At 40.2% G+C, this 19248-nt stretch overlaps 1 protein-coding gene and 1 non-coding gene across 7 annotated transcripts in view; both read right to left on the bottom strand.

Moving 5' to 3' along the window:
- Positions 1 to 19248, bottom strand: part of MYPN (myopalladin) — a 117175-nt gene that overhangs the window by 71405 nt on the left and 26522 nt on the right. For 2 of the 6 annotated variants that reach the window (XM_002718457.5, XM_070057738.1), the window contains exon 4: positions 13309 to 14211. The exons of the other annotated variants lie outside the window; for them this stretch is intronic. In XM_002718457.5, coding sequence (XP_002718503.2) covers positions 13309 to 14210 — 902 coding nt within the window. In that variant the 5' untranslated portion in view covers position 14211. The remainder of the gene's footprint in view (positions 1 to 13308; positions 14212 to 19248) is intronic. 6 annotated transcript variants of the gene reach the window in all.
- On the bottom strand, positions 3946 to 4051 carry LOC127484320 (U6 spliceosomal RNA). Its single transcript, XR_007911189.1, has one exon. It is a non-coding gene; the product is annotated as a U6 spliceosomal RNA (small nuclear RNA).

The raw sequence follows: 19248 nt of genomic DNA, 5'->3' as shown, positions 1-19248 counted from the left end.
ACCTGGCTGCTGGCCTGGGGATGGAAGACACTACAGAGACCCATTTTTCTGATTTACCTGGACTTTCTGGCTGCATATCACCATTCTGCTGTTAGGTTACTATTTCATCGAAAATATGCCTTGGATAAATATTGTGACTCATTGATTCAGCACATTAAAACTTAATGCAATTTGAATGTGTTATACTGACTCATCAGTACTAATGCTCATTAAAAGAATGATTACTCAGAGTTTCCCTTTACCCTTACCCCACCCCTTCCAAAGTCCCTATCTTACCTTCTATTATTCTCCACCACTAATGCCCTGTTCTTTCCCTTCACAGAACCTACACATCATTTATCATTATATATTTATTTGTAGGCTTATTTGTTTAACGTCTCTCTCTCACTGAACAATAAATATCACAAGGGCACAGATGATCACATTTGTTTTATGTATCCCTATTTATCTCATACAGAGCTCAGGACGTGGTGTATCATCTCTGCTCAAGATGGGGTTTGTTGCATGAATGTTAAACGAATGAACTCAAGTTAGGATTATTACAGTTCATTTTCATTTTTCAAGAATGCTTGGGTGCTAGAAAGGAGCTGTGCTTGAACTGCCTTTCACCAGCTCTTTAATTTTTTTTCTTTTTTAAGCAATAGAACTCTGTTGATTTGATAAATTTAAATAGTCATTTCAAAACAAATAAGTACTTTCTCTAATAAACAGAGAGTTATCTCAGTCTTTTAGATAGAACTTCTTGGGGCTGGCACTGTGGCATAGCAGATGAAGCCTCTGCCTGCAGTGCTGGCATCCCCTATGGGCACCGGTTCGAGTCCCAGCTGCTCCACTTCCTATCCAGTCTCTGGATAGGAATGCTGGATGTCTTATGTGAAATAGCCACAGCCTGAAATGCAGCCCAAAAGGCAATGAATCCACTCGCTGACATTTCCAGTTCGCTCTGTGCATGAGAATAACGACTGGAACATAGAAGGCAGCTGGAGTCTGTTGGGCAACAGGATGATAGTAGAGGTTTTCTAAGAGGGCTCAAAGTTATGTTGGATTTTGTGACACAAGTTGGTATCGTACATGTCCCATTTGCTGCAAAGTGAGCAAACTTAAGTTTTCATGTCTGAAGGCTATGTTGCACTCATGGAGGGGGGGTGTCAGTGAGAGCACATGTGCACACACACACACAAATAAATATACACAACTTCTTGGTAACTTTTTAAAAAGCACAAACAATCAGCTAATACCAAGACATCAAAGCCACCCCTTACTACACAGCCAAATTTAGATAAAACGAAAGAGAATATGAATAAATGTGAAGGTCTAACAATTCCTAAAACAACTTTTTAAAAAGATTAAGTTACTTTGGGTAGGGGTGACAAGAAATCTCTTCTTCTAAAAGTCCTTTTCCTGTATCTTATTGTACTTATTACTAAACTACTACCTAATTTACTTTTTATTGTTTATTATCTGTTCTCCACTTCATCTAAAAATGTGACATGGCAGGAAACTTTGTTTTATTTACTGGTGAATATCAAGTATTCGGAATAGTTCATGGTGCTGAACGAATTGTTACTGAACAAATGAACAATGTGCAGTACTGAATTTTCTGGTCCTGCTGTTGTTGAGTGAGTGACTTGAATCTTTCCATCCTGCTGTTTCAAACAATCTGCTCCTCCTTTCTTCTGTTATGTGAAATCTCTCAGAGTAAATTCTTTTTCTTCAACGTGGAGCCTCTGGCAGTGTTAGCTTTCCTTGGCTGTTTAAAACTCTTGTTTTTTCCTGGCCTGAAGCGCCAGCATCCCATACCGGCGCGGGTTCTAGTCCTGTCTGCTCCTCTTCCGATCCAGCTCTCTGCTGTGGCCTGGGAAAGCAGTAGAAGATGGCCCAAGTGCTTGGGCCCCTGCACCCACATGGGAGACCCTGAAGAAGCTCCTGGTTCCTGGCTTCAGATTGGCACAGCTCCGGCCTTTGCGGCCATTTGGGGAGTGAACCAGCAGATGGAAGACCTCTCTGTCTCTACCTCTCTCTGAAACTCTTTCAAATGAATAAAATAAATCTTAAAAAAATGGATTATTAAAAAAAGAACTTTCTTTAAAAAAAAAGAACTCTTGCTTTTTAAGGGGTGTTGGTTCTGCTACAGGAGGTTGTTTCTGGTGGCTGTTGGGGAGGGGCAGACTGAGTTCAGGTAGGGCGGACACTGGGAACCAGTTGCTCCCCAGTTCTGCTGGCTACTGCAGGCTCTCTGGGACGCCACCCTGCCTCTCTAGCATGCATTTGCTGCTCTGCCTTCTGTGTCAAAGGCTGTGTTTGTTGTTCAGTCAAGCAGGAGAAACAGGAAGCCCTGACCTGAACCACAGCAGCTGAATCACCCTGACAGCCCCGGGGCCCTTTCCTGTCTTTCGCCCTGGGCCTGCAGTACACTCAGCAGATTTCCTTAGCTCCACAGCATTCCTCTCTGGGATATGATTTGGGTTTTGAATTTCCCTGTCAATCAGTTTCCATCTGCTTAGAGGCAGATTTCTCACGAAACCAAAACAACTTCAGGCTTCCTCTCCCACATGGCTCCCTTCCAAGGCTCTGTGCCTAACTGTGTATTCAAAGTTTTGCATTATTTATCCTTAATTTTTTTCAATTTATTTATTTGAAAAGGGAGGAGAGAAAGAGAGAGAGAGAGAGAGAGAGAGAGAGAGAGAGAGAGAAACGGTGTCAGGCACAGATAGATCTTCCATCCACTGGTTCCACTGGTTCACTCTCTAAACGCCCTCAACAGCTGGGGCTGGACCTGGCCAAATCTAGGAGCCTGGAACTCAGTCTGGGTTCCCCATGTGGGTGACAGGCAGCCAAGTTCTTGAGCCATCACCTGCTGCTCTCAGTCTGTGCTGGAATTGGAAGCAGGGCAGGCATACTGTGGGGCGGGGGCATCTCAGCTGCTGTGCCAAACGCCCACTCCTGTATTATTGTCTTAAAGAGGACTTCCCAAACTGCGCATGCTTGGATGTGTCCCCTCCATATGATTTCTAAATTTGGAGACTTTGTAAACATTTCAGATATATAGATGACATTCTATATTTTTTCCAGTTATGTTTTGGGAGTGTTGGAAGGGAAAACTCTACCATTTTAGTATGATCTTCTTTTCACTGTTAAATCATTTCTAATCTTCTTTCTGTCCCCATCACTCTTTTCTTTTTCTTTATTCTTTGTTTAAATTTATTTTTATTTATTTGAAAGGCAGAGTTACAGAGAGGGAGAAGCAGAGAGAGAGAGAGAGAGAGAGAGACCTTCCATCCGTTGGTTCACTACCCAGTGGCTGCCAGGGCCAGGGTTGGTCCAGGCCAAAGCTAGGAACCTGGAACTCCTTCCAGGTCTCCCACCCATGCACTTGGGCCATCTTTCACTGCTTTCCCAGGTGCATCAGCAGAAAGATGGATCAGAAATGGAGCAGCTGGGATTCGAACAGGAGCTCATACGGGACGCTGGCATCACAGGCAGAACTTTAACCCGCGGCACCACAATGCCAGTGTCTACCAATCATTCTTTTTTTTTTTTTACACTGAATCAAAATTATTTTAATAGTTACAAAACATCTCTTTTTACACAATTGGTATAAAGTAGCAGTTGATTTCATCATAATTATCAGAGTTACTTATACTTGAGGTCTTGGGTAAGTGGGGATGAAACAACAAATGGTCTTAGGCTGCTGGCTCAGAAATCATCCTTGGAAGTCTGCCCTGTTGCTGCCTGTGATTCTTAGCTCTCACGAGATGACCTGGTTCTTTAAAAAAAATCATCTTTCTTTCTTTATTCATTCTTTGGAGGCTTGAAGTGAATTCAGCAGCGTTCATAAAATGTGTTCCAGTTCCTGTCATTTATGACTTCTTCAACATTTAGCTCTGACTGCATCCATTTCAACTTTGTCCATTTCTAAGTTGCTTAATAATGTTAAATCATCCAAAAAATATGGGACGCTTCACAAATGTGCATGTAGTCCTTGCACAGGGGCCAGGCTAATCTTTCTGTATCGTTCCAATTTTAGTATATGTGCTGCTGAAGCAAGCGCTACCCACCATTTTTCCAAATCTGCTCTTTCAGTGGCTACTGACGACCTCCATGTTATTAAATCAAACGATGCTTTCCAGTTTCCTCTTCCTTGACCTGTAATTAGTATTCACTGTAATTGACTACTTATTTCTTTTTGAAGAAACTTTGTGTGACTGTTTCTACATTCTTTCTATCAGTTAGGATGTAACTTCTCAATCTCTTTTGTAGAATTTTCCTTATCTAATCAAATTTTAAATCTTGGAATTCCTTTGCAACGTGGTCTAGAAAAGAGTGAGACTCAAAATAATAAATAGCTAATTCAGAATGGATACAATGGATACCACATGCAATTAGAAACATGTAAACCATAAGTAGCCTTAAGGACCATACCAGTCGCACTGATTTAATGTCACACTGGGGCTCAGACCAATCCTCTTTTGACAATAGTATTAGAAAGAAAATTGAGTCCATTTTCATATTGGAACAAAAATACAAAAGCTGTCAACAAAATATTAATAAACCAAATCCAAAAATATTCAAAAAGATAATTGATTATGAACAAATTGTGTTTATCCCAAGAATTCAAGGTTGGTTTAATGTCATAAAGTTATGATTCTTTATCATATTAACAGAGTAAAGAAAAAATGATAATCTCAATTAAAAAGGTTTGATAAAATTCAGTATTCATTAATGATTTTAAAAAACCTTTTAAAAATGATTAATTAATTAATTAATTTGAAAGGCAGAGTTACAGAGAGAGGGAGATCTTCCATCCCCTGGTTCAGTATCCAAATAGCCGCAACAGCCAGGGCTGGGCCAGGCTGAAGACAGGAGCAGGAGCTTCTTCCCGGTCTCCCACATGAGTGTAGCGGTCCAAACACTTGGGCCATCTTCTGCTGCTTTCCCAGATACATCAGCAGATTGAAAGTAGAGCAGCCAGGAATTAAACCGGCATCCATATGGGATTCCAGGGTCACAGGTGGCAGCTTTCCCCACTATACCACAACACCACCTGATTTTCAAAAATCTTTATCTTACTAAACAGGACCAGTTAGAATGAAGTTTTATATAAGATTAAAATGTGGAAATGGGCCAGTGTTGTAGTGTAGCTGGTTAAGCCATAGCCTGCAGTGCCAGCATCCCATATGGGCACCGGTTCCAGTCCCGGCTGTTTCACTTCCAATCCAGCTCTCTGCTTTGGCCTGGGAAAGCAGTAGAAAATGGCCCAAGTCCTTGGGCCCCTGCATCTATGTGGGAGACCCAAAAGAAGCTACTGGTTCCTGGCTTTGATTGACACAGCTCTGGTCAATTGGGGAGTGAACCAGCAGATAGAAGACCTCTCTCTCTGCCTCTCCCTCTCTCTCTCTGTGTAACTCTTGCTTTTAAATAAATAAATAAATCTTTAAAAAATGAGGTACCTATGAATAAAGCTAATTAAAGATCTATAAGACCTAGTGAAAAACTACATATAACTTTTTATTGAAAAACATTTGAGAATACCTAAAGAAATGCAGAAATAACTCCCTACTCCTGAATATGAATGTTCACTATATGAAAAATGTAAGATTCTACCTACATTGGTCCACAGATTCAATGAGATTCCAAAAATCTCTAGGTTTTTGAAAAATTTTGTGGAATGTGATGATTCTAAAATTGGTATTAAAGAGTGAAAAGACCAAGAAGAGGGGCTGATATTATGGTGCAGTGAGCTAAGCCAGGCATCATATGTCAGAGCACAGGTTCTAGTCCCAGCTGCTCTGCTTCCAATCCAGCTGTCTCCTAATGTTCCTGGGAAGGCAGCAGAGGATGGCCCAAGTACTTGGGCCCCCAGCCATCCATGTGAGAGACCTGGATGGAGTTTCAGGCTCCTGGCTGCAGCCTGGACCAGCCCCAGCTACTGTAGCCATTTAGAGAGTGAACCAGTAGATGGAAGATACCTCTGTCTCTCCACCTTTAAAATAAATAAATATCTTTTTTAAAAAAAATGACCAAGAAGAGCCCAAAATCCTTAAAATGAAAAAGTTGCAAATCAAGAACTATGAAAACATCTGTTGTAATGAGATAAATAAACCAGGGGAAAAGAGCAGGGGGCCAGAATGCATTCATGGAATTCACTTTATGAAGGAGCTGACACTACAGATCAATGGGGAAATGATATATTTTTCCATAAACGGGTGCTAGCACAAGAGGTTATCTTAAAAAAAAACCTAAAAACTAAAAAAAATCCCTGAAATGAGTTTCTTTTTTACACCATACACAAACATTAACTTAAGTCAATTAAAAGTTGAATGTGAAAGGCAAGATTATAAAACTTTTAGAAGATGTGTATAAGAATATGTATGCCTTTGAGATTAGGAATATTTTTTCTTAAATTAGACACAAACTATGAAAATGAAGTCCAAAAAACTAAAATTGAATTAGACACTGAAGTTAAGAACATCCAGTTGTCAAAAGATATCATAGAGGAAATAATGACAAATCAAACTGAGAGAGGATAATTTCATAATATTCATCACAAAAACAAATAATGCAATAGAAAAACCAATGAAAGACATAAATAAGCCCTTCACAGGAAATAAACTCTCCTGAGCAGTTAATAAACATATGAAAAATCCACAACTTCATTAGTAACTATGGAAATGAAAATTAAAACCATATAAGATAACAATTTATAACCACTAGATTAGCAAAAATTAAAGTCTAGTGATGTCAATATTGCCAATGATGTAGAGCAAACAAAATTCTTATACAGTGCTGGTGAGTATGTAAAATGAAATAATTCCTTTGGAAAGCCAATTGGTGTTATTATAAAGTTGTGGTTGTACACACTGCTAGCAATTCCATGTCCAGACACACTCATGCACCTGGTGTATTAGAACATTTATAATAATGTTCATATTAGGAAATATATCAGAAATGACCCAAATGTACATCAGTAATATAATACTCTATCCCTACAGTAAAATACTATATAGCAATGAAAAGGAGTGAATTAGGTTTACAAGCAACAACATGGATATTCTTTTTAGAGCAAAAATCCAAGTAGTAGAAGCATATAGACATTATAATTCCACTTATATAAAACTTTTAAAATAGGTAAAATATTGCATTTTGGACTTTTTTACTGTGGAAATTTTCAAATGCACACAAAGCAGAGAGACTAGAACAGTGAACCCCTGTGCACTCATTGCTTCACTTCAACAAATTATCAGCAGTTGTTAAAACACAGGTGGTTGGCCTCACCCTTGGAGATCCTGGTTCAGGGGTCCCAGATGTAGCCTGTGTGACTGGCTCTCTGTCAAGGTGCCAAGTGACACTGATGCTGCTGTTCGGGGGACCCACTTTGAGTAGCCTGTCCTAGAAGGCTCTCAGCATCTGGCCTCTACTCCCTCTCTAGATTTCAGTCAAACCATTTCTTCTTCACTCCTTGTGATCCAGCAATATCAGTTCCTTCAACTCCCAGAAGGCTTGTGGCCTAAGGGCTTCTCCAGTTCTATTCCCTCAGCCTGCAACACTTTTCCCCATACACTGCTTTGCTGGGCTCCCCTCTAGTCACTCTTTATTTCTTATCTTCAATACCACTTTTCAGGAAGACCTTCTTCAACCTACCCATAAACTTTGGTCCTTGGTTGCATGTTCTTCCCTTTCTAACATTTATCACAATTGTTATTGTATAATCACTTTTTATTTCTTTCTCTCCTTCCTTTCTTCCTTCCTTTTTTCCTTTAAGATTTATTTTATTTATTTGAAAGACAGAGTTACAGAGAGAGGTAGAGACAGAGAGAGAGGTCTTCCATCTGCTGGTTCACTCCCCAGTTGGCCACAATGGCCGGAGCTCTGCTGATCCAAAGCCAGGAGACAGGAGCTTCTTCCTGGTCTCCCATGTGGGTGCAGGGGCCCAAGCACTTGGGGCATCTCCTACTGCTTTCCCAGACCATAGCAGAGAGCTGGATCGGAAGTGGAGCAGCTGGGACTAGAACTGGCGCCCATATGGGATGCCAGTGCTTCAGGCCAAGGCATTAACCTTCTTCCTTCCTTCCTTCCTTCCTTCCTTCCTTCCTTCCTTCCTTCCTTCCTTCCTTCCTTCTTCCTTCCTTCCTTCCTTCCTTTCTTCCCTCCCTCCCTCCCTCCCTCCCTCCCTCCCTCCCTCCCTCCCTCCCTTATATCTGTCCCTTACTAGACTCTAAATTCCATGAAGGCAGAGTCTTCATCTTGTTTGCTACTTAAAGGTAGTGCTGGGGCCAGTGTTGTGGCACAGCAGATTAAGCCGCCATCTACAGCGCCAGCATCCCATATGGGCGCCAGTTCGAATCCCAGCTGCTCCACTTCTGATTCAGCTCTCTGCTAATGCACCTGGGAAAGTAGCAGAAGTTAGCTCAAGTGCTTGGGCCCCTGCACCCATGTAGGAGACCCAGATGAAGCTCCTGGCTACTGGCTTCGGCCTGGCCCAGCCTTGGCCATTTCAATCATTTGGGGAGAGAACCAGTAGATGGAAGATCTCTGTGTGTGTGTCTTTGTCTCTCTGTCTCTCTCTCTTTCTCTGTATTTCTGACTAATGAATAAAATGAAAGCTAAAAAAAAAAAGTTAGTGCTTACAACAGTACATGGCTCATAAATAGGCACTTCTTTGTTGAATGAGTAAGTGAATAAAGGTATCTTGGTTTTTCCAAAAGGCAGAAGGAAAAGTCCCTAAAATAATGTAACATGAAATTATCATATCGCATTTACATTATCCTTTTCTTTATACTATTTCATTTCCTTTGTATTTCCTAGCTATACTACCTGCCAGAAAATGTCCACAAGTAGCAATAACAAAATCTAACAACCACAGTGGGCATTCACGTCTACGCAAGGTAAATTTGTGCTGCCCCAGAAGGTTGTATACCAGCAAATAGTTGGTGACCCAGCTGTACATTCCTGGGAAAAGAATTTGGCATCAGGATACAAAAAGGGGTCACGGCTGTTTGCTGTGAATTCCTGCAGACTCTTTCATCTGTGCATAAAGCATGAGTGTATTTCATTTTCTGAGACAACTCCTCCAGTGAAGCCTAATCCAAGGTCCATAAGCCGACAAAAATGCTAGCTTCAGTGATGGAAGACTCCACACTCCTGACGAAGTAATTTCTACCCAATAACTTGAAAGTCAAAAATAGGAATAAAAATGATTTTTTTTTTCAGTTTGTTAAATAGGGTTATGAGCACATAGGTAAAACACTGACTACACACAAGAGTACCTAGTTTCCCACTGTACTTAGTATATTTTCTTGCCAAAATAGCAAAAAGGATACTATCCTTATTGACTATGGTGTTCACATTTAGCGAATCAAAATATCTTAATATTGTATTGCTTTAATGGATTTTTAAAAGAATCCTCTGGGTCAAAACCTGTACTCCTGTGTCGTGGGAGATGCCACAGGAGATTCAGTGGGGAGCAAGCAGGTAGGGCTCCAGCCTACCTCTGCCTCACCCCTCTTCAATCCCAGCAGCACCAGTTTTATCTTAAAGCTGTGTGTGTCTGTGTGATACGTGGTTGAGGTAATGTATTATGTTACCCTTGGTGGAGGGAGAAGTTACTGCCAAAAGAAGTTTGGAAAATACAATTACTACAGCACCGATCTGCACCAACAACTGGAATTTCGTTCTAAGTGTTGACAATGTATGTTGCCCCCTTGTAATTACAGGGCTGCTGTCCTGACTTTTCCCAACATCATGGCACAGCTTGAATTGTCTCTGTTTCACCATTCTCTCACTTGGCCTCTGGGCCTGCATTTCTGCCTGCTTGCCTATTGGATTTGACCCCTTCATCTCCTCAGACTCAAATCCCCAGCAATCTCCTCTACAAATCAGCCACTCCTCCTTTTTCTCAGAACTTGTGATTTTTTCTCCTCCTCCCCATCTAGTCAGTCCCCAAGTTCACTTGATTTCTTTTCTTTTAAATATCACTTACTCTCTAACGTCTTTTCTTCTTTTCCCCGCTGTACCCAGCCCGTTCCCACCAGAGCATCTGATGTCTGAGATACTTTATTCAGCTTCCTGAGTGGCCTCATGGCTCCACTCATTTCCACTCTAACGCATTCTTCTAGACTAATTTTCCTTAAGTGCTCCTTGTCATCTTGTTACCTTCCTATGCATTAGTATAAATGGATTCTGGTTTGTTTTGAAATCAAGTCTGAGCTACTGTGTTTTGCTTTCAGGATTCTTCAAAATCATTTGGCTCTACTCTCCTTTCCTTTTAAATCAGTCTCTTCCTCTTCATGTAAAAACATCATTCCAGTTCCAGTATCTGTGCCCTTATCTAAACATGCTAAGTTGATCTATTGAAAGTACCCATCCCATCTGCCTAGCTCTTTAATCTTATCTCTGATCTTTCCTCACCTGTTTTCCCATGTTCTTGACATAGCCAAGGCCAAGTACTTGTGTTTCCCTGAAAATATTTGCCTCTGGGTCTTCTTGCACTTGCTTTCCCCCTCCACTCTTACTGCTCTATTTCCTTCTTGTGTGTTTTAACACTCCCTTTATCCTACACTCCAGGCAAAGCGCCTCATGTCTTCCCCGAGTCACCACTGCATCCTATATATATTTCTGCTGTAGCCCTTGTTCCACCGTTTTACAGTGTTTTTTTTTTTGTTACATGTTTGTCTGCCTTCTCTACCACACTGTGAGCTACCCTCTCCGAGCAGTGTAGACTGACCTCCAATCATTCCCGAGGGTTTTGTACCCTTAATGAATCCCTTCAGTAACTCAAAAGGTATTTGTTGGATGCATGAGCAAATTTCACTCTTCAAAGCTCAACTAAAATCTTCCAACATCTCTGAGGTCCTCTTTGACTTTTCTAGTCCTCCATTCCTTCTCTGAATCCTGATAGTATCTGTGGTTAATGCTATAAAAATTAGGATGACTTCTGTTTTGGATTGCAAGCTCCTTGAGGGCAAGGACACACTGATACTGTCTCTGTCATTGCACTGACAACAGCATCAAGCACATAGTGTAAACTAATTAAATATTTGCTTTCTCCTTAGAGTTATAAAAATTATGTGCTTCGGAAAATAATGACAGCTATAAGTCTACCTGGATAAGTCTATTCCTTTAAAATACAAATGTAGTTGTGAAATTAAGTGTGAATTTATTTAAAAAAATGAGGATACAGGCATGGATTCTATCAGTAAAGTAATTCTTCCCAGGTAAAATTAGTGTTGCTACATGAAACTGTTGTGACTTTTAAATTTGCAGACTTGTAAATTTTTAGTTGTTTGATTAAGTAGTTTTTGAGGGATTGCCAGATTTTTTTATTGAAAGGAATGAGTACGTTATAACTCTTCCTGGTTGATTTTTCTCAGTGGTGTACAGAATTTGTTCTTGTATCTGAGATTGTCCTGGTTGAGACATGAGAAAGATGAGTCCTGACTGGCCCAGATTATTTACTTATTTGTATTCAGAGCAGATCTATGTCTAGAAGCCAGTGGGTTGGACAATTACTAAACTAAGCTGAACATATATCATAACTTGAGTGCTTGCCGACTTAGTTAGACCGACCAGATGCCTATCATGGTGCTGTAATGCCATCCTGTTAGCATTACTGACCAAAGTCCCTGGGAGGGTCATCAGGCACGTTTAGAGGACAAGGGTAGACCCGCCTTGTATTCTTCAGTTCCAAACTTTTGCTACATGCTAGGTCAACTGTCTCACTCCTGCATTGAATCTAGGTTGAGTTTTCTGTTTTCCTTTTCTTTATGCATTAATTCACTCAACATTTCTGAGTGACTGTGGGCCAGACACTGTGCTTGATCCTCTAGATACAAAGAACCCTGGCCCTCAAGGAGGTCAGTTGCGTAAACTGATAGCAAAATATTTATACCATTGTAAAAATATTTGATATTGTTTTATGTTGCCATTGAAAAGCAAAATTCAATGTATGGATACATCTTTGGATCAGAATCCCTTGAATTTGCATGCATTTAATAAGTAGAAATACTATTATTAATATTAACGCTATGTCCTATGATTATGACATAAGGAAAAAAGACGAGGCCCTGTTTATATACAGCAAATATACATGAAATAGTAATGAAGTAATATTCTAGTAGTAATTAGGTGGTTAGGGAGGCCAGGTGACTTTTACAGGACAACATTTACACCAGGAATTCACTTAAAAAAGAATACATTTCACAAGGAGCACCTGGGGACTAAGACTGGTTCCAGGTTTTGTGGGACCTGCAGATCATAAATGTGGAAGAACTTCTTAAAAATAAATAAATAAACAAAATTAGGTAGTGGCTAAGCAAGTGAGGAGTCCTGAACCTTATACTTTAATTGCTTCACAGGAAAGGTGACTAAGCCAAGCAAATAAAAGACAAATATCTTTGCTAGTTACTCACCAGTTATATCAGGGAAATACTTGGGCATTTAGGGGAATAACATTCAGTAAGCTGACATCAGAAGTTTATCATAATTTTAATACATGTAAAATAAGTCTGTCAATTGACCTTAGCCACAACCCATTTTATGCTTTATTCCATCAGTCTGTATCCTATTATATGACTTTCATTAAAATTTTAAAAATACAACCACTATTCATTGAGTAGAGATCTTAAATGCTTTCTTTTTTCAAAGCTACAGACTGTAGACCCACACTGCTCAATATTCTAGTCATTAGCCACTTGTGGCTATCAGGCACTTGAAAGGTGGCTTGTGTGAACGAAGAACTGAATTTGGAATTATGTTTCATTTTAATTCATTTAAATTAAAAAATTTCATACCTAATTTGGTTATTAAAAAACTTTAATGTATTTTAATCTACTCTTTCAACTATAAATTTTATGAAATCTAAATGAAGAGTAAGTTTTTCCTAGAAAAATTTAGCATCCAAATTGAGATGTTTTCTAAGTGTGGAATTCACACTGGATTTTTGAATCCCTGGTATGATGAATAGAAGGTAAAATAATTTTTATATTAATAATTCTTATATGCTGAAATCATAATCTTTTTTGATATATTAGGTAAATAAATATATTAGGTAAATAAATATAACTAGGTGAAAATGTATTTCACCTAGTTCTTTTTACTTTTTAAAAATGTGGCTATTAGAAAATTTTAAATTGTATTTTTAGTATTATCTATTGGACACACCTACTTTACACACTGTCTTTTTCATGTTTAATATATAATTTTTATATGCAGTATCTAATGCTTGAAAACATATACTGAAAAAGATAATACTTAGGAATACCATGGTTGATGGAAAGCAATTGCCAAACATTACTAATGGGACATTTTTACCTTACTTGAGGCGGTGGAATTCCTACCACTATGCAATCCAATTGTACCCGGGTTCCTTCTGGAACTTCTCTGCTCCGTAACTTTTGAGTGAACCGGGGAGGTTGCCCCAGAGGTTCTTCATAGTACAAAGACGAAGGGGAAGAACCTGGCGTGGTGTCTCCGCCAGCTGCCTCGCTGGCAGCCTGCTCAGCTTCACGCCTCTTGGCTTCCTGCTGTTCAAGGGCATGGTTTACTTCATTATCCCTGGTATCCGTAGGAATAGGGATGGGAACAGAAGATCTTTCTCGTCTTTCTGACAGATCTGAAAAACTGGAGCTGTTTTCCTGCATAACTTTGCTTTGAGATTCCAGTTTACTCTTGTGGTTTTTGCAGGCACGAGGTCTAATCCTCTTGGAGCTGTGGGCTTTGAAAAGAGAGGATAGCTCCTCAATGAAATCGGCCGCTTTATTTAAGAACACTTTCTTGGACTGGGTTTCAGAACTATACGGTGGCCTTTTGACCTCTTGGGGGCTCTCCTTAGAGCTGGTAGGGCTTCGAGGGTTATCCTGGCAGAAGTTAGGCTCCAGGTTGGATTTAGGCAAGTGTTTCATCTGGTCAGAAGAAAGATGTTTTCTAGCCTGAGCTTCATCTGCTTGCTCCAAAGGATCGTGATTGATGGCCAATCTCGCCAGGTTGACGCTTTCATCTAATTCTTCTTGGCTCAGAAAGGCGGAAAGATCTGGAAGGTCATCCTGGCCTCCGCCCCCTTCAGCAGCCCCAGAAGGACTTGGAAAATGGAAAGGGTTGGAGGAAGGCTCTGCTCGACTTCTCTCATTGTTTCCCCGATGTCTGGTTTCAGCTAAATAGCTCTCTCTTAGAAGCTGAGATATGGAAGTAGAAGCTTCTACACTGTCGTCCTGCATGCTGTAACAAAATAATAAGAAAAAATCAGGATCATTTCTAGGGAATAACAGATACATGTTTTTTAATCACTTTAATTTTTAAAAGTAGGCATTCTCTTTAATTATTTTTAAAAAATGTATGTATTTGAGAGGCAGAGAGACCAACAGAGAGCACTACCATCCCCAGGCTCACCCCTCAGATGCCCCGCCCCCTGGTGTTCTAATTAGCATCTTAACCACTAGGCTGAATGCCCACCTCTAATGTTTTAATCTAGTATTTATGACTAACACTTTGGTGTTGGATAGAACTAATTCAGATCCTACTTGTGACACTTCCTAGATGTATAAACTTGAGAACACTTGACCTCTGTAAGCCTCAGTTTACTCATCTGTAAAACAGGGATAATAACAGTAGCTATTTCACAGGTTAAAGGGATGGTTAAATGTGCTTGATACTGAGTAAGTATTCTGTAAATTATAGCTATTATTAATATATTAGTGTTAGTATATATAGCTATTATTAGTATATAAGCATTCTGTAAAGTATAGCTATTATTAGTATATTAGTGTTAGTGTATATAGCTATGATTAATATATAAGCATTCTGCAAATTATAGCTATTATTAGTATACATAAATATACTATTAGTAGTATATAACAATGGCCAAATATCACGGTCTCCATTTTATAGATAAGAATTGGAGGTAGAAATAGTGAAGTGACTTGACCTAAGGAAAAACTGTTTTTTTTTGACAGGCAGAGTGGACAGTGAGAGAGACAGACAGACAGAAAGGTCTTCCTTTGCCGTTGGTTCACCCTCCAATGGCTGCCACGGCTGGCGCGCTGCGCTGATCCCATGGCAGGAGCCAGGTACTTATCCTGGTCTCCCACGGAGTGCAGGGCCCAAGCACTTGGACCATCCTCCACCGCACTCCCTGGCCACAGCAGAGAGCTGGCCTGGAAGAGGGGCAACCGGGACAGAATCCGGCGCCCCGACCGGGACTAGAACCCGGTGTGCCGGCACCGCAAGGCGGAGGATTAGCCTAGTGAGCCGCGGCGTCGGCCCCTAAGGAAAAACTTTGAAGAGAAACTGAATGCCTAATTCGTGGTTAGTTCAATGTATTTAAAGTCTCTTGAGATGCTCCTGACCTGTGCTGACTTCAAGTCTTTGTACACAGCCTTTGCATGGGCTGCTCCCTGTGCCCAACTCCCTTGACCATCTTAACCAGACTGCTGAGTTCTGCAGTCTTCAGTTCCTAACTGGGATGTCACTGCTCTAGAATTTCCTCCCTTCCCTACACTGGGTGCCTCTCCAGAGTGTTCCCAAAGCTCACTTTTCACAATTCCTTACATCTCTCTGTACTTTTCTGTCTCTCTAACTTTATTTTGTTCATCATCATCTCTATATACACAAAGAACATAGAAGCCAGTCAATACATATCGTTGAATTCTTTTTCTCATTAGCATTTCCTGCTAAATCTATTTATCTTTTTTAAAATTTCAGGATAAAGTAGGACAGATAAAGTAGGACAAAGAAAACTTACAGCGGCAAAGGAAAAAGGTTAAACTGGTAAAGGCAGTCATAATTATAAGATGACTTTCAAATGAAAATTTGTTTATGTAGGTAGAATGATTGGAATTTTGATTTGCTTCCATGCCAGAAATATCAAAGAATATATGATTATAATCTGAAAACCCATGTTTGAATATCAGCTCCAACACTAAATAACTTTGTTGTCTTGAGACAGGAACTTAATTGATCTGAATCTGAATTATCCTCATCTAGCAAATAAGATAACAATTCTACCCTAGAGATTTTTCAGATGAAAATGCATATATAAGTTTAAAATAGATAAATATTAGATAAAAGAGGAATTATGAAGGTGTATCACTTTCAAGAATAAATTTAAAAATATCTTCCTATAAGTATTTAAAAGCCATCTGTTAACAAATTTTGTACTCTAAAATTTCCTAAATTCTATTATGGATAACTTAGTTTTAAGTCATTCATCCAATACATATTTACTGGGCATCTACTATGTGCTAGGCACTGTTCTAGGCATTGTGGGTTCAATGTAAAAAACACAGTCGGTGTCTTCATAGAGCTGACACTCTAGTGGAGGAAGATACCATTGTTAAGAAGAAAAATAAATTACGCCAAAGGAATAGAGAAAGACCAGGAAGGAAGGGGGGTGGTGTGCTATTTTAGTTAGGCATGTCAAGCAAAACTTTTAATGCAGTGAAGTCACATGACCAATGGGAGGGAGGAGTGTGGGGAAGAATATTCCTGACTGAGGAAGAAGTAAGTGTCAAGGCCTGAAGGGGAGTGGTGTGTTTGAGTCAAGCCTAGATATCAGGAGGCTGTTGACAAAGAGAGAGGAAGGACATGAGGTCAGAAAGGTATCAGGACAGATTATGTAAGGCCTTCAGAACATGAAAATAACTTGAAATTGTATTAAGTATGTGCATGGGAAACCACTTTATGGTTTTAAAAAGCAGGTGGCATGACTTTGAAAAAGTTTGATCATGGCTGAAATGCTAATAATCAAGTTGAAGGGGGTAAGTTGTGGAAGTGAGCAGATCAGTAATGAGGCTATTGCAATACACTATGCAAGAGATTGCAATATGCTAACTTGGACCAATGAGTGACAGCAGTGGGAGGATTGAGAAATGGTCAGATTTGAGATATCTTGTGAAAGCAGAGCCAGTATGATTTGCTGATGAATTGCAAGTGGGATATGAGAGGAAGAGCAGAGTCAAGAGTGAATCAAATGTTGACAGTCTGCTGGCTGGGAGATTGGTAGAATCATTTACTGGGTGTCATGAGAAAAATCAGGAGTTCTCTTAGACGTTTTATCTAGGGTGTTCAGAGTGACATTTGTCCTTGTTTCCTCTTTTCTGTCTCTTACAAAGTTGAAACTTAGATTTTGATGCCTCTTTCAAAACAAAAATGAGTAACTGCCCTTGAAAACAGATCATGGTATTTGTGAAACAGTTCCAACTTGAAAATAAAACAATTAATGTGGCATCAGTCATCAACATAGACTTTAATAAATCACATAAGATAATTTGGCCACACAGAAAGCACAGATCTTTCTTTACTTTTCCAAATAGTTCTATTTCTTTCCTAGGACTTTTCCTGAAAAGAATCTTCCCTAAGGACTTGCAAAAATCTAAGTCTGATTCATACAAACCAAACTTGATGCTGATACCTTTGGGCATTTTGCTCAACTCAGCTAAATCAGCACTGCCCTTCTTTAGACTCGAAGATCTAGTTCTTAGGGGATATCATATGATATAAACTCATATTTCAGGTTTTTTTTTCTCTCCTTTCTTCTTATTTATTTATTTGATAGAGTTACAGAGAGGCAGAGGTAGAGAGAGAGAGAGAGAGAGAGAGAGAGTCAGTCTTCCATCTGCTGGTTCACTCTCCAAATGGCCACAACAGCGGGAGCTGGGCAGATCCAAAGCCAAGAGCCTGGAGCTTCTTCCGGGTCTCCCATGTGGGTGCAGGGGCCCAAGCACTTGGGGCATCTTCCACTACTTTCTCAGGTCATAGCAGAGAGCTGGATTGGAAGTGGAGCAGCCGGAACTCAAACTGGTGCTCATATGGGATGCCAGCACTATAGGCGACAGCTTTACCAGCTACCCCTCAGCACTGGCCCCTCATCTTTCAGTTGTAATATGACTATGTATTTATTTATTTGCATTTCTTATCTGTTTTTCTTAGTGAAACTAAGGGTCTGTCAATTTTGAAAAACTGATTCTTCATTTTGTTCATCTTTTGCTTATAACTCTATTTCACTTGTTTTTACTATAATCTTTATTTCTTCTCTTTTACTAATTTTGGGTTTGATTTGTTTCAGTTTTTCTAGTTCCTGGAGGTGCGGTGATAGGGTGAGACCTTTATGTTTTTAAGAAGTAGGTGTTGATTGCTATAAATCTTCTTCTCAATATTTCCTACTTCCTGCTTTTGCTGTATCTCCTGGATATTGATATGTTGTTTCCAATAATATGGCTATTTAAACTGGGGCATTGGCCAGAGAATTGTAAATGAAATGTAAAGTAACCTGAGCCCAAACATCAATACTAGCTCTCTGGCTGCAAAGTATCCCTAGATGTTAAAATGAGAAAACAAAGTGGGGAGGGGCTGGGGAAATGTTGGTGAAAGGGTAGAAAGTTTCAGTTAGAAAGAGTAAGTTCTGAAGTTCTGCCACAGAGCACAGTGAACGTAGCTAACAAGAATGTAATGTACTTGAGCATTGATAAGAAGGTGGTTCTAGGGCCAAGTGTTTGGCCTAGAGGTTAAGCCACTTCTTGGGATGCCCACATTCCATACCACAGTCCCCGGGCTGAAGTCCCTGTTTTGCTCCCTATTCCAGCTTCCGACTTATGCATACCCTGGGTGACAGCAGGTGATGACCCAAGTACTTGAATCCCTGCCATGCATGTGGGAGACTCAGACTGAGTTCCTAGCTCTGACTTCAGCCTGGCCTGGCCCTCTCGGTTGTAGGCATTTGGAGAAGAAACCAGTAGATGGGAGATTTCTCTCTTTTTCTGTCTGTCTCTCTTGGCCCCTCAAGAACCCACGTGGAAAACCTGGAAGAATCTCCTGGCTCCTGACTTCGATCGGCTCAGCTCCAGCTATTGCAGCCGTTTGGGGATTAAACCAGAGGATAGAAGACCTCTCTCTGTGTCTCTACCTCCTTCTGTAACTCTGCTTTTCAAATAAATAAAAAAATATTTTTAAAAAAGTAGATCTTAAAAGTTCTCACCACACACACACACACACACACACAACCCTATTTTGGGGAGTTGGTACTGTGGGATAGTGGGTTAAGCTATTGCCTGCAGAGCCAGCATCCCATATGAGTGCTGGTTCAAGTTCTGGCTGTTCCACTTCCAATCCAGCTCTCTGCTAACATGCCTGGGAAAGCAATGGAGGACAGCCCAAGTGCTTGGGCCCCTGCACCCATGTGGGAGACTAAGAAGAAGCTTGTGGCCCCTGGCTTCAGCCTGGCCCAGCCCAATCAGTGAGGCCATTTGGGGAGTGAACCAA

Source organism: Oryctolagus cuniculus, chromosome 15, assembly GCF_964237555.1.
Source record: "Oryctolagus cuniculus chromosome 15, mOryCun1.1, whole genome shotgun sequence".
In the NCBI taxonomy this organism is placed as follows: domain Eukaryota; kingdom Metazoa; phylum Chordata; class Mammalia; order Lagomorpha; family Leporidae; genus Oryctolagus; species Oryctolagus cuniculus.
The sequence above is the reverse complement of the archived record's forward strand: the minus strand, read 5'-3'. Positions and strand labels throughout refer to the sequence as shown.